Source organism: Primulina eburnea, chromosome 15 (genome assembly GCF_022965805.1).
Source record: "Primulina eburnea isolate SZY01 chromosome 15, ASM2296580v1, whole genome shotgun sequence".
Classification (NCBI taxonomy): Eukaryota; Viridiplantae; Streptophyta; class Magnoliopsida; order Lamiales; family Gesneriaceae; genus Primulina; species Primulina eburnea.
Genome location: NC_133115.1, coordinates 9,820,163 through 9,836,274, shown reverse-complemented (window position 1 = coordinate 9,836,274; position 16,112 = coordinate 9,820,163). Strand labels below are relative to the sequence as shown.

Genomic DNA, 16,112 nt, shown 5'->3' with positions numbered 1-16,112 from the left:
AATATTTAATACAATTTATTACTTGAACAGCCAAATATTTATTTGTTATTTTTTTGAAAATTTGAACGGCCAAATATTGAATGCTGGATCAATCAGTATTACGAATATAAAATATCAATCGCTTTCACACTTTTTCTGTATTTTCTTTATCAAAGTGACAATATATAAAACTTCTAAAGAATTTATTTCCAAGGAATTAGATTCTAAGTTATTATTATTGAATTTTACTATTTATTTTGAAATATATCTATTATAGACAAACCGATGGAGTCGAACTCATTTCATTTGTTTATCTAATTTAATTTTAAATTACTATTTATTTTTCACATGAAAAATTAGAAGAAAAAAAAAACCCCGAAAAATGTTCTACTTGGTGGGGATCTTTCTTGCCTACTTTTTTTTCTAGCAAGTTGTTTGACCACATCTCGCGTCCCTACTGATTAATCCAACATGGATTTTTCTGCTGTAAGTATAAAGATCGTATCTTCAAATAAATATTGTTTGAACAGTGAAAGGAATATCTTATTCCATGATTTATTTTCGATTTTATAATATGAAAATATTATATATATAGAGTTTTGCATTCTTGAACTAACAATATTGGTTTTAATTTGTTTACATATATTGTAGGTTTCTTTTATGGAATAAAGGCTAGGTCAAATAAAGAGTACATAAGAAAAGAGCAAGGCGCGCTGTCGGGTAGATTGAGAGGCAAGAAGAAAAATTATGGAGTGCTGAACATTTTCGACTAGAAAAAATTTTGTGTTCGACATAACACTTTGCTGTGTTGCTGGTCTGTATTGAAGACGCTCGAAAAACAACACTCATGTGAAGTATTGGTTGAAGAGTTCTTAGCAGTTTGCTTTTCAATAAATCTCTTAATGCGTGTGGAAACGTAAAAACCCTAAATATATGAGACGGAGGTTGTATATGCATATGTATGTATATATTGTTGTGTATGGAATAGGGAAAGTGGAAAGCATAAATGTGAGGAGATGTTGCCAAGCACTAGTGATTGCTTGGAAAAAAGAAAGTTTGATTTTTCCTTGTTATTTTCATCTAAAGTTGGTGCTATATATACATATATATACAAACTTTGCATTCAATCCTTTGAATCCAATCTTCATTTCTAATGTTTGGACCACCTATTGTAAGTGAGAACAATTAGATATATATTAGCTACTAAGATATTGTTTGAAAGAACTTATTTTAAGTTTTTCTTAATTTTTACGTATAATTTCCAAGTATTTCATTAACTAAAAGCTTGAAAATACTTAAAATAAGTTTTTGCAGACACCAACTGAGTCAAATCAATTCAAACACTATTTGATTCGGATTGAAAAACATCGAATTTAAATTCGCATATATTTAAATCTAGTATAATTTATTTTTTTGAGAATTCATAAGTCCCTCATAAATTTCAACATATTTATCATTTCTTGAAAATATGTATATTTTTGGTAGATGTTTAAATTTTTTTGATGTGTTTGAGATTTCTATTTCTAGAACTTTTTTTTTTCTCTTATTGATCTATTGAAGAATATGGTTAGTTTGCACACTATTTGATATAATTATCTTTAAGAGTAGCATAAAATTTTCCGTACATTTGATAGATAATTCATCAAGTGTTTAATTTATGTTAGATAAGAAGAAACTCACTTGGTTTACCATATATTTAGCATTAAAAATGAACATTTATTAGTAGTCGAAATCAAACTCGATATAGAATTTTGATGGCCCTATACAAAAGTCAATAAATTCATATCTCAATAGTTAAATGTGTGTTCAGTATCTGTCAGATCGATTTTTTTCTGCAGTCCACGACTAACACAAAAAAATGTTTATGCACTCTCTGAGCCCACGTGTGTTTTTCAAATGAAATTCGGTACAAAAAACTGAATATATGAGACAAATATATGATATTTTAGAACTAAATGTTTTAGATTTGTCATTAATATATGATTTTTGAGTACCCAAACATGTATAACAAATCAATGTCACACCTTTTTCGGATGAATTTGGTACAAAACCTTGAAAAACTACTATTATTATATGATTTTGAGTATTAGATGTTTCACATATGGTACTAATATATGATTTCTGATTACAAAAACATGCACAACAAATTTTGATATTAATGAAACGTATTTTTTCAGATGAAAATTCAGTACAAAATATTGAAAATTTGGAATATATGATATTGAGTATTAAATGTTTCATATCTAACACTGATATATGATTTTGAGTATCCAAACATATATAAAAAAATTTGGTATTAACGACACATGATTTTTTCGGATAAACATTGGTACAAAATATTAAAAATGTGGTTCTAATAAATAATATTTCATTATAAACTAATTCAGATCAGATACTAATATATGATATTTGAGCACATAAACAAGATTAGAAAGTATTGATACAAATATAATTATTCTAATTTTAAACTCAAAATTTTTATCTTTGTACAAGATGATCTAAAATAATTTATCATGCAATATCATATATATGTTCCAACTTTTCAATGTTTTGCACCAAATTTCATCCGAATAATAATTGTTGGACGAAGGATTGCATAAATTTCTTTGTGTGAATCAATGACTGATGTGAATCCGGTTACCCAAGAAAAGCAAATGCGAACCAGACTCAGTCGCACCCTCGATTCTATGAACAACATGATTCCCTCTGTAATGTCCGAGATTTTGATTCTATTAATCTGAGATGATTGATTTTGAATTGATATGATTATAGACGGGATATTCCGGGACCAGATTGAGCAATGCGTATGAAGGGTGCAATGTTTGGACAGAACTATTGGCGCCCGAGTGGTAGAAAATGACCGCTCGAGCGCCAATGTTCAGCATAGAAATGTCTCGGACAGAAAGTTTGGCGCCCGGGCGGTAGTTGTTGACCTCCCGAGCGCCATTATATAACAAGAGTAGGGCAGAACGTTCCGCGCCCGAGCGGCAATTCTTGACTGTTCGAGCGCCGACCGAAGTTCAAGAAAAGAAGACACGTTGCCTTAACATGCATTAGGATATATATATATATATACATATATCCTTCAGAATTCAGTTTAAAAGAAGAAAGGAACGAGAATACTTCAGAAAAATCCTTGCGTCTCTATATTTCGATCCGTCCGTCTGATTTTCAATCCGAATTCAGTACTGTATTCCTATCGACAAGATCTTTAACTGGACGTAAGTTTTGTTACGTTTTGACATGCTTTGAAATTATGATTTGGCTGATATATTGTGTTCTGGGTATACTGATCAGTGTATAACTGAAGTCAGATCAAAGAACTGACTCTTTATATAATTGTTATGATTGTCTGAAGCGATATGATTGAGATTGTGCAGATTTGATCTTATGACCTGTTATTATTGAAGATTATGATTGTGTTGATATCGATTATGAATTGGGGTATTATATCTGTGATGTTGAGATTGACGGGGCTATCAAGACAATATTATTATGCCGTCGAAACATCAGTAGATTGATTTTGATCAGATTCAGTATTGATTGAGATTATATCATGATACCGGTGAGATGGATCAAATTATGTTTGATTTGAGTATTGATCAGAACAGGTCCTGAATTGAGTTATACATTGATACAGTGTATTCGATATAGTTATTGCCAGATTGATTTGACAGGCAGTGAGATCGAGACTTCGAAAGAGTCAGATCGACAGAACGAAACGAAAGGCATAAATTGATGTTGATGCAAGATTGCACAACTCGAGTCTGATTCGACTTGAGTTTCTCAAAATCACATACTTCATTTTATTGCATTGATATTTGCAATCAATGTGATTGATATCTTTGGTCTATTGATTTATGTATTGAGTCATAGGTGGATGCGCCTAGTCGTAGACGATTGATCTCGTGACACAGGTAACAGATAGTGATGGAATCGTCACTGGGCCATTGCACATTGTCACAGAGGTTTGGCAGGATATGCCAAGGCTGATATGCCTAGATGATTGGCCGATATGCCAGGGCGGATGTGCCTAGTCTGTGGCTTATTCGCCAAGACACCGGATGTTTGGTTATATCGAAGTGGATAGAATTGGAGTTTCTTCTATTATTGATATTCGATATGGAAAGAGCCAAAGTCCGTGAATAAGAACGTACCACCACCCCGATCGGGAGTGTAGGTGGGTGTATGTTCTTATTCAGATCGGGATCCCTAGATTAGGATGAGTCGAGTCAGAGTCTAAGAGTCACAGAGGGTGATTCAGAGTTGCATTGATTCATGTGAGTCGAAGAGTCACGGAGTGTGATTCAGAGTTTGTATTGATTCATGTTTCTGATTTTGATACATGCTATGAATATCTGTTTCATATTGTTATATCTGTTTATATGAAATGCATGTATACATGATTTATACTGGGAATGTAATTCTCACCGGAGTTATCCGGCTGTTGTCTTGTTTGTATGTGTGCATGACAACAGGTGAGACATGATCAGGATCAGGAAGAGGATGAGAGATTATAGTTAGCTTGGAGATCCGGGCCCAGAAGCAGAATCGGATTCAACACTGGATATATAGTCGTTGAACCTAGTTGAGATAGAGACATGTAGTACATGAATTGTACTTTGATATTGACATGTATATCAGATAGATTACTATTACGTTTCTGCATTTATATTTTAAAAAGAAAAAAAATTTAGTCCCACTTTTCTTAATTGTTATATTCGACATTAATAATGATTAAGACATGAATTAGCGTCCAGGTCCCCACACCCTCAATCCTTAATATTTGAAAATAAGTAACATGTAATCGTCCCTCAATCACATGGTTTAGTAACAAATAACTCAAATAAACAATTGAACTCAAACGAACCTTCGAAGAACTCGTCTTCGACAATACGAGTGAAGAATAATCGACAAACGCTACAAAATATTAAACTTTGATAAGTTTGATTTGATAAAACACACAAAAGCGTGCACAAAGTCGAAGTTTTGTTTTGTTGAGAAAAAAACTCACAAATTCATTCAGTAATGATCTAAAATCTATATTAATGTTTACAAGGTGTTTTTATGTATAAAAAAAATAAGATAACAATGTACTAAATTTCGTAAATTAGTGTTTCCATGTTGAATTTTACAAAGCTCCGCGCTGGGACGAGTGTTTTTGGGCACTGAGGCGTGATGTTCTCGCAGAGGCACACGGGGCGCAACTTTTCGACCACTAAGTAGCACTGAGGCGGGGATTTTGACCCGCTATGGTGGGCCTGGGTCTGCTTGCCACGTTGAGGCGACTGATTTCTGACTGATGGGGCACACCTGCTTCGGCCAGGAGGCTCTTTCCTTGGTTCTTCAACACTTGAATGACATTATAATGACATTAAACATGATTGTCATACATTTGATAAATCGCCATAAATCTTTGAGCAACTTCCTTAAACTTCTTTTCAATAGTTAGCTCGTAACATCCGGTCATATTATTATCAATGATTGTAGAGAAAGTTTCGATCAGACAAAAACTGAACATATATTTAACTAAACACACATTTAATCATGCTGCTGGAGATTCATATGAATATTTGAAAGCTTAGTTTTAATATGTATGCCTCTACCTAAAAGGACAGAAATGACGATGGACATTATCTGACTTGGCAAAAGCATAATTAACTCTGGCAGTTTTCACCAAAAAATACAAACGAAATAGGCCGATTTGGGAATGAGGTCATCTTCAACGCCCAAAGCGTTGGTTACAGCTGTATCCAGTTAATTAACACCCCAACCTAGTAGATAATATATATAATATGCTTTAATTTATAACTTTTTAAGGATATATTAAAATCTCTTTTTGAAAGGCAATGTTAGCGTCGTGTGAGAGGATATTATAAATATTTATTCATGAAATACGTCGATTATGTTTTTACCTGCAATGACAACAATTCCTTTTGAAATTAAAATTAAAAAGTTTTATAATTCAAGTTGGATCATATATTTATCTTACAAATTTAATTTAGGAGACGTCCTCTAGTATTTGTGCCAAAATATTTTGTTGTTTTTAAATTGTGATGTGCGATAATATGGAAACACTTAAATATGACTGGGAATAAAGATTTTATTAAAGAGTACGTCTCTTATGAGATGATCTCATGAATCTTTATTTGTGAGACCAGTCAACCCTACCGATATTTACAATAAAAAGTAATACTTTTAGCACAAAAAGTAATATTTCTTCATAGATGGCCCAAATAAGAGGTCTGTCTCACAAAAGATTCGATTGCATACAAAAATAATTGTATTTTTACAATTGTATGTATCATATTCTTTGAATTTATATAAATCTAAAATTCATTGTATGTATTTACAAAAATAAGTAAGTGGTATTTTATTATGATGCCCTTATTAGAATTACGATCTAACAATTATCATTAATTATATATAACTTTTGGTAAAATTACCAACGTTTGATCTTACATATATATGGTTTTTAAAATTTAAATATTGTTCATAATATTGATTAAATAAGTAAATTTTAGTTTATAAACAAGCAAGAATAGAATATCAACAATATAATTAAATTTGAAGAAAAAACAAATAACAATAGAATCAAATTTTATTAAATTATCCAGTAATGCTTGTAGTTTTGAAGAATTATTAACGAGTGTGTCTCATGTGAGACTGTCTCACGAATCTTAATTTGTGAGACGGGTCAATCATATGGATAATCACAATAAAAAGTAATACTATTAACATAAAAAGTAATACTTTTTCATGGATTACCCAAATAAGAGACATGTCTCACAAATACGACCCGTGAGACCGTCTCACACAAGTTTTTGCCATTATTAATTTATGATATCAATGAGACTATATATAGGTCATCTGAATAATTATTAATTTATTATTTATCAAAACTATTAATTTAATAAATTGACCTAAGTGAAGATTGAAAAAATATTATTTTAGAGAGATTATTAATTTATCGAGTAATAATTTATAGATGTTTGATTGTTATAATAAGTTATTAAAATATTAAATATTTTTTTTTATCTTTTATCTCATTTTATATCGGATATAAAAAAATATTGTAGAAAATAAATAAATTTTGAAAATAATAAAATTTAAATAATTATTCTAATAAATTTATGAAGATTTCTCTATCCTATATAAAAAGCATGACTACGTTTTCATTTCTATTTCTCCCAATTTTTCTATAAATAAAATTTAATGTTTGGAAATTTATAATGTGAAATATTATTCATCAAAATTTATAAATTTAATTAATAATTTCTTATGATTTGTATGTAGTTTTGAATCAAAATAGGACAGCAATCTTATTAATTTATTTTCTCCGAGGATTTTCTTAAGTATATTCACAAATTATTTGGCGGAATATGAACATACAAATACGTACACATCCATCAAAATGAGATATTGCCATTAATATAATTTACTAGCATTTCTCCTTCTCGTCATGTGTGTAACATCCCTCTTTCCACAGTGTGCATTATCTTTCTTGGATCTGATATCAGTGAGAACCCATAAATCTTGCTGAAAAGGGGGAAAAAGTTTCAACTCTGAGCCTGTTTTCTTTGGAAAATTGTGTGCAAAGCCATGAAAATTTTTACCGCTTTCTGGGGTGAATTCTTGAGTGGCTTTTCCGAGAAGAAGAAATTTTCTTTGTAGCAGAGGTGGGTGTTTGGGCCAAATTCTACTAAGTTTTTGTCCCGAGTCTTTTCACTTTTGCAAGTTTACTTTCTTAAAAAAATAATCTTTACTTCCTTTTGGTTTTTGTTGCCTTGTATTCTTGTAGTTTTGTGCTTAAATGTGTGTGATTCTTTTGGGTTTTCGGTGAATTTGACTTTGCTTTTGGTGTTCACTTTTGGTGATGTACTTATGTTCTGAGTTAAATTTCTTGGATGGCATGCAGCTGACTTTTCATCTCTCAAGTTATGATTTTTGTGTCTGTGAAATATATGAATCGACTTTGTTGAATGGTCAGTAAGAGTGGTTAGGGGATTAAGAATCGGTAATCCATAAAAGAGAGTCAAGAATCTGTTCATAGAGGTTCCTAATTCAGTTTAGTAAAGTCAACTTTAAAGTTCTTGACAAATCATATACTTTTTGAGTGTAGATTGGCTGCTGCAAAATGCCCAATATTTTGATGAATCGTGGTTGCAACATAGACTCTGTGATAACAGGGACTGTTAGTTATCATTACCACATACATAGTAATTTGTCTCCTTTGAAGGAAAAAACTATGAAGGCCGCATCAAGAAATTATTGACAATTGTTTTTTGCGAAACGAAATTGCTGAGATTTTGTTGTAGCTTTTGCATATTCGTTAAGATAAGCATTCTTTTTTGTTATCTCGTGCATGAAGTGTTTAATTATGTCCAGCCTGATTAATATATTACTTGTTCCCTTTGATTCCAATAACTTAGGTGAACAACAGTTTTGATTCCATCTACTACATGATCAGCTGTGGTTTGAAATTCGTGGTACATACCCATATTTATATATTCAGTAAATGTCAGGAAAGTTTGTAAACCGCGGTTTGTTGGATGACTTGATCATTATTTTTTCTTTGATAATATTTATGATTATCCCACTGTTTGTATCCATCATATTTGAATCCATTTGATGAAATGCCACAATTATGCGACAATGTTCAGCTAGATTCTTACCTTCGTTAGATGTGTTTGTATGATGGCTTAAGCCTTGTATTTCTCAATTATAAAATTAACTGTGTTTGGAAAATAATAATCGATTCATGTTTGTTTATGATAAAGATTTCTGTAAATGTTTCCTTTGCTATTACAAGCATTTCAACATGTTACTGTTCTGATGGTTATCTGTTAATGTGACGTACCTTTTAGCTTGGACAACTCTAGCATTGGCAGATGGAAAAGGACCTTTGATGTGAATGGATCCTCAGGCTTTTATTAGATTGTCAATAGGCTCCTTAGGGCTTCGAGTTTCTGGGACAGCTCTTACGGCAGCAAAATCCAGTAATCACGCCATATCTACTCCATGTGTTTGTGAGATTCGTTTACGTGGATTTCCTGTTCAGACAACACAAATCCCACTTTTATCCTCTCCTGAGTTGATCCCCAATCCTCATAGCATTTCTTCAAGCTTTTATCTTGAAGAATCGGATTTAAAAGCATTGTTGGCGCCAGGATGTTTGTATACTTCACTGGCATCTCTTGAGATATTGGTCTTTACTGGTCGAAAGGGCACTCATTGTGGTGTTGGTGTCAAAAGGCAGCATCTTGGGACGTTTAAGTTAAATGTCGGCCCCGAATGGAGCGAAGGAAAGCCGGTTATTCTTTTCAGTGGTTGGATCAGCATTGGCAAAAACAGGCAGGAGAATGGAAAACCAGGAATCGAGCTTCATTTGAGGGTGAAGCTGGATCCTGATCCAAGATACGTATTTCGATTTGAAGATCAGACTAAACTAAGTCCACAAATTGTTCAGCTTCAAGGAACTGTAAAGCAGGCTATTTTCAGCTGCAAGTTTAGTCAAGACAGGTTACATCGACTTCTTTTCTTGCTTTTACATTTTCGTAGATGGTTACATATAGTTGTGAAACATGCTGTACATCTATTCTGGTTTGACATAGGCAATGAGAGGGATTCATATCACTTCTAGCTGCTTTTCTAAACCATCAGGTTATGTTTGAGTGGAAAGATTTGTATTAAAGAAAACAATTTGAATAATGGATATCAAATAAATTTGAATATGAGAGGATTTGAAATCCTGAATTGTTAACACAAAAACTTGAAGGTTGATGGTTTTGAGCTATAGGGATTTAAAATCCATCATGTTTTTGAGATTTCATCTTTAGTTCGTAATTGGGAGCTAAATTTGATATTTCAAATTCATCGATTTCCAAATGTTTTCATTTAAAATCTCTTTCCAAATATATACATCTAAACACATTTGAGAAGCATGGATTTAAAATGTTTTCATTTGAAGTTCTTTCAAAACGCACAACCCATATTTAGGACAGATTATATGAATGTCCATCTTATTTGTTAAAAACTAAATGAAGTTATTTTTAAGATCTTTGTCTACATTTGCCCAAAGGTTTGGTGTTCTCCCATGCCTTAAACTTTTCCAATTGGTTGTAAAATTGTTTTTTCGTAAGATCGTTTTGTTAAATTTGTTAATGAATTTATTGTTTGATAAAAAAAATGAAAAATATAATTCAGGTTATCTCAGATAGATCCACTTGGCAACTTCTGGTCAACTTCTGCTGATGGTTCTTACCACGAGATCGAGAGAAGAGAGAGGAAGGGATGGAGGGTGAAGATACATGATCTCTCCGGCTCAGCTGTTGCCGCCGCCTTCATTACAACCCCCTTTGTTCCATCAACAGGTTGTGATTGGGTGGCTAAATCCAACCCGGGAGCTTGGTTAATTGCCCGGCCTGATGCATGCCGTCCTGAGAGTTGGCTGCCATGGGGAAAGCTCGAAGCATGGCGTGAACGAGGCATCAAAGATTCTATTTGCTGCCGTTTCCACCTTTTGTCAGACGGGCTTGAAGGCGGAGAGCTCCTCATGTCCGAGATATTGATTGATGCCGAAAAAGGCGGCGAGTTTTTCATAGATACGGATAGGCAGGGAGCAAGCCCATTACCAAGCCCTCAAAGTAGTGGTGATTTTACAGCATTAAGTCCTATAACTGGTGGATTTGTCATGAGCTGTAGAGTTCGAGGGGAAGGGAGATCCAGCAAACCCCTTGTGCAACTCGCTATGCGGCACGTGACGTGTGTGGAAGATGCAGCCATTTTCATGGCTCTGGCCACTGCTGTTGATCTTAGCATAGAGGCCTGCAGACCTTTCCCTAGGCAGAATCGAATTAGTCGTCGACATTCGTCATGATACAATCGTGTTTGGAGAGAATTAATTTCTTGAGTCAAGAATAGTTGGCTCAAATTTACTCTTCTTGTTGTCACAGTATTGACAATGTGCATAGAATGAACTTGATTTGCATTGGCATTTGGTTTCTTTCCAGTGAGTAAGTGAGACTGCTAAGAATCTGCGTTCACTGAAGCAACTAATTCACCTTAAATGAAAATAGATTTCTTTTTATCTATATATTAAATAATTTCTCATTATTTTCATATTTTTCTTTGAAACATGATAAAATATTTTTGTTAAAATCTTTTTCGATATATTTTGAGTTGAGTTGAATGGAATCATTGTATGACCAGACTTTGAAGCACCTTTCGAGTGTTTCATATGAAATTATATAAAGATCAAATACTTCGCCATTTTATAAAATATTATAATTGATGATATCAATGTAACTCCAATCGTAAAAGGCAATCCAAGCAATATATATTTCGATGAATGTATAGCAGAGACAATTGTTGCTCCCAAACAATCACTCCCTCAACGGTTGTAACATGATGCAATTCTTAAGAATCTAATATTTGATTTACCTACCGAATATTTATCACTTTGTAAACTTAATTTTTATGCATACAGTAATCCAAGACTTCTATTAGGGACAATTACTATTCCCCGACAAGTGACTATAAGATGCATCATGAAAATCAACATAAACAAGATGTATGGCATTAGCTTATCAGGGATGCTCACCGGGGAAAAAGAGACAAAATCTAAACACAAAAATTGACATACAAAAAAGTAGAAAGAGATGCTAAAGTGCCATGATACCTGAATTCAAGATTGAAGAAGAAATAAGCATTTTTGGAGAAGATGTGATAGGATATTATTAATCTGAAGCAAGTCTCAAGTGAACGTAAAATACAAAATCTAAGACAGGTATGAGCATACTCGTTCAGAATTTAGATTTGTCCAACACCATCACCTCAATAGAAATTACATAGCCTAAATCTTGGCCCTAACAACCATTAAATCTTGATCATAGACCGATTAATTTGATTTTGAATAACGAAAAAATCCCCCGACTGAAAACAGCTAGCAGTTTAAATCAGAAACGGGTAAAATATCGAAACACATTGGAGAGCCTTCAGGATTAGATCTGGGATTATAGCAATATCAAGTAGATAAAAGTAAGCAAGAGATAGAAATCTCAGCATGATTCCCAGCTTAAAAAGTTTGGCATGATTTGGAAATATTCGGTTGTAGGTAACGGAAAGCAATAAGCAACAAAAATTCCTAGAAGCTTACAATGAACCACAAGAAAGTACCGAAAAATTGAAAATCATCTTTCTAATTCTTCTTTTCACCTCCTTCAACCTTTGGTTTCTTAGCCGTTGCCTGCGAATACAAGAAAGTACCGAAAATTGCAATAGCTGACCCGAGTGCATTCAGAGGCCTAACTGGATTCCTGAAAACCAATACACTAGCAATAATAACAACCACCCTCTTCATAGTGTTCCCAACCGAGAACGTAAGTGGGCTAATGTCATCAAGTGCTTCATACGAGGATTGGTTGTATAAATGGTAAAATATGCCTGAGACTATCACCCATAGGTAAAATGTGGATGGCTGTCCGATAGTTTCGATTGCTTTATGATATCCGGCTATCCATTGAGACCCTTCTACGAATATAGCAACCGGAAATAGATAGAGCAATGAAATAATGGTAATCCAACCATACAAATTCAATCCATTCACTTCTTTGAAACTCTGCAAGCTCTTTTTCGAGTAAATATTTCGTAGCACAAATCCAACATTGCTAATCATGGCACCCCATAGACCTCCAAAATTGAAGGAAACTTCAGTAATGGCAGCTAAGGAACAACCAAATACGATTGGTAAAATGGAGAGCCATACATTTAGTGGATATGAATCACCAAGAAACGACGAGAACACAACTGTAAACACAGGCTCTGCAGATTTAATCACATGTGTGAAAGAAACAGCAACTTTAGAGAATGAAACACATGCTGAGATATGGCCTATAGTGTGGAATAGTGCAGGTCCAAGAAGTGCAATAATGAACGATTTGTCTATTTTTGGGCAAGGTTGAATCTTCAATGACCATATAACAAGCATCCATATAGCCCCACAAAAGAGCTGGAATGATGCAAGAAGCCATGGATAGGGGAAAATATTCAACACCTTCTTATTAAATATATTGAAAACAATGTTCTGAAAATACCATAGTCCAAAAACAACAGCTAGCTTGAGATTCTTGTTCGGCTTTGTTGAGGCTTCGATTTCACCATCTGGGCTAATTTCTTCCGGGGTTCCGGCGGCTGCTCCGAATTTGTGGGATGAAAATCTTGAAGAAAATCCACATGGGTGTCCCAAGTTCCTCCCATAATCTGATCTTGATTCCGAGATCTGGGAAACAGCGGACCCAAAACGGAAGCCATGATTAATGCTTAAGCTTGGAATCTGGAGAGCTGGAGACTGACAGCGAGTAATCCGGGGACTTTGAGACCTGTTCACAAGATTTGGATCCAATAATGAAGCATTTAAGGGATATCTAGAGCTGGGTTTGGAGAAAGTGACGTTAGTGGATGACAAAAGGTTCGAAGAAAGCATTTTGGAGGAATTGGGAAACCTTCTGCCACTGAAACAAACAAAAATGGAAGAAAATTTTGAGGGACTACCCCTCTTTCACGCCTACCAATCAAGAAATTTTTGCGTTGGGTTTGAATGTAATTCTAACAAAAAATTAAATGTAAAAAAGATAATGAGCCACCATGCAATTCTTTGAATAATTAAAGTTTGTAACTTATATATAATTATTTGGGAAATTAATTATTCTATGGAATAATTGTATTAAAATCCCTAATACATTTTTTAAGTTTGTGTTCAATCTCTAGTATAAAACAAATATATTCTTACTCCCTGACAAAATCATTTCATATGTTTTAACTTCCTTGTAAACATCAAATTACTTAATTGACCACATTTTTAATTAAAACCCATTTTTATCTTTATTTATTTTGTTGAATCCATCTGTATTTGGGATTTAAATACTATTACCCCATCTCCCCCATCGGCTTCGTGAGAAGAAATCCCATGGTGGGTCTGTGTGAAAGCTCATTTGCTTGAAGCTCAAAATCTTGAAGACGTCGTGCAGAAAAAATTCATCGAAGGGAAAATAAAGTGAAGGTGAGTTTCTTTCCTCAAACTTTCTCATTTTTTTCGTGAAATTCTAGCTTTTAGGGATTTCGTGAAATTCCAGCTTTTAGTGAGTTTGTGTTTATTTGTTTCAATTTAATGATTCTCTTGTGTCTTTTTGATTGTTATTGTGTGTTTTTTATTTTTTTAAATTCATTATTTATTTGAATTCCACCGATTGAATTTAAAAAATTTAGGGTTTTTTTTTATGATTGATTTTTAAAATAACGTAAAAACAATACAAGTATCTTGTGGCTAGGAATGTAATCGAGTCGAGCCGAGCCGAACTCTTGAATGTTTGATCTTGGTTCGTTTATAATCGAGCCGAGCTCGATCTTTATTTAACGAATATATGCATGGCTCACGAGCTTATTCAGGTCTTTATTGAACCTAAACAAACTTAATAAATATGAATTATATAAATTTTCATTAAATTAATTAAAAATAAATTATATATTTAAAGGAATATATATTATTCTTATTAAAATTTGTAAATTTATTATAATAAATAAATTTAATAGATTTTTTTTCTATATATTTCTTAAATAATATGCAAAATCAATAAATCAAATATCAAAACTATTATTTTTTCATCTAAAAGATTAATCATGAACTTAACAACGAACATGTTCACGAGCGAACGAGTCAAATACTGTAAAGCTTGAGTTTGGTTTGTTTATCTTAACGAGCCTCATTAAACGAGCTCAAACGAGTTTTTATCGAATCGAGCTTCGAATAGCTCACATACAGTTTGGTTCGTTTACATCTCTGCTTGTGGCTTTAATCGGCTGTCTTATTTGAATATAAAGCAGTGTAAAGATGAATGAAAAAATTATTTTTAGATTTATCGATTAATGCAATTTTATCCTCAATTTTTATGTTTTAGTTCTTGAATGAGAAAGTTGTTAATTTTGTTTAAAAATTTTCTGAAAATTCTTTAAAGTCTTGAAATGTGCATATCAATTACTTTTGTATGTTTTTTGTATTAGGTGCAAAATAGAATATGAAAGTGGGTCTTGCAACTTGTCGTTTTTGGGTAGCTGTAAATGCAAGAAACAGTTGTTTGTGATTTCAATTTTCAGCGGTTGTAGTTTTGATGGACATTTTTGAGTGGCTTGGAAAAAAATGTGCTGAGATTACTCCTGAAGCCATGATTCTGCAATACATAGCCCCCCAACACAAGATGCACGTGACTTTGAACGACGACGATGATGTCCTAAATATGATTCATCTTCATATGTGTATGAAGCTCAGCATGATTAAATTGAGGACAGAGAGTAAAAACGAACATGTCCGCAACCAAAATATTCGGAGGTAAAACATATTATATTTATGTCCCTTTTAGTTTTGATAATTTTTTTATATTTTAATTTATCAAGCATGAAATTGTGCACTAGTTGAGATTATTGTGGTTATATAATTTGTTCTATGTTATGATAATATAAATATGTTTTGTTGTCATGATACGAATTATTTGACAATACTAATATTATTTAAATTCCATACTTTGCATTTTTTATGTTAAGTTATTTTTGTATCTTGCACTTAACAAGTTTATATCATATTGGTAAGGGTTGATGAGGAAGACAGACAGAGAAATAGTGGTAACGAAGCTGATGAAGCCTCTTTGAGCAATACACTAGATGCTTGGATTAATTGTATTCGTGGTGTAGGTCAAACATTCAAAGATGCTACTGACTTTAGAAGATTTGTTAAAAATTATGATGTTGCTACAAGACGTTCATTTTCGTACAGAAAGAATGATAGCGAAAAAGCCATTGTTACTTGTACTGAGACTAGTTGTGGATGGAGAATTTATGATTCTAAATACAAAGCAGACGATATATTTGCGATCCGAAAATACAATTTAGAGCATACATGTGGTGAGAATAATCTATGTAGTAGAGGACATCCTAGAGCAGATGCAACGTGTATAGCTAATGTGGTGAAAAGCAAACTTATAGGAGAGCCCTCTTATCATCCTTGTACAATTCAAAAAGACTTACAAAGAGATTATGGTGTAGAGTTAAACTATCGCAATGAGTGGAAAGGCAAATAGTTAGCG

At 33.1% G+C, this 16,112-nt stretch overlaps 2 protein-coding genes across 2 annotated transcripts; one reads left to right on the top strand and one right to left on the bottom strand.

Moving 5' to 3' along the window:
• Positions 1-7,377: 7,377 nt before the first annotated feature.
• LOC140813846 (uncharacterized) lies at positions 7,378-10,975 on the top strand. Its single transcript, XM_073172609.1, has 3 exons — positions 7,378-7,658; positions 8,847-9,501; positions 10,186-10,975. Exons 2-3 carry the CDS (start codon positions 8,894-8,896, stop codon positions 10,856-10,858), a joined length of 1,281 nt encoding a protein of 426 aa, XP_073028710.1. The 5' UTR covers positions 7,378-7,658; positions 8,847-8,893; the 3' UTR covers positions 10,859-10,975.
• Positions 10,976-12,027: 1,052 nt separating this feature from the next.
• LOC140814447 (xylulose 5-phosphate/phosphate translocator, chloroplastic) lies at positions 12,028-13,615 on the bottom strand. Its single transcript, XM_073173447.1, has one exon. It carries the CDS (start codon positions 13,460-13,462, stop codon positions 12,179-12,181), a length of 1,284 nt encoding a protein of 427 aa, XP_073029548.1. The 5' UTR covers positions 13,463-13,615; the 3' UTR covers positions 12,028-12,178.
• Positions 13,616-16,112: the final 2,497 nt, after the last annotated feature.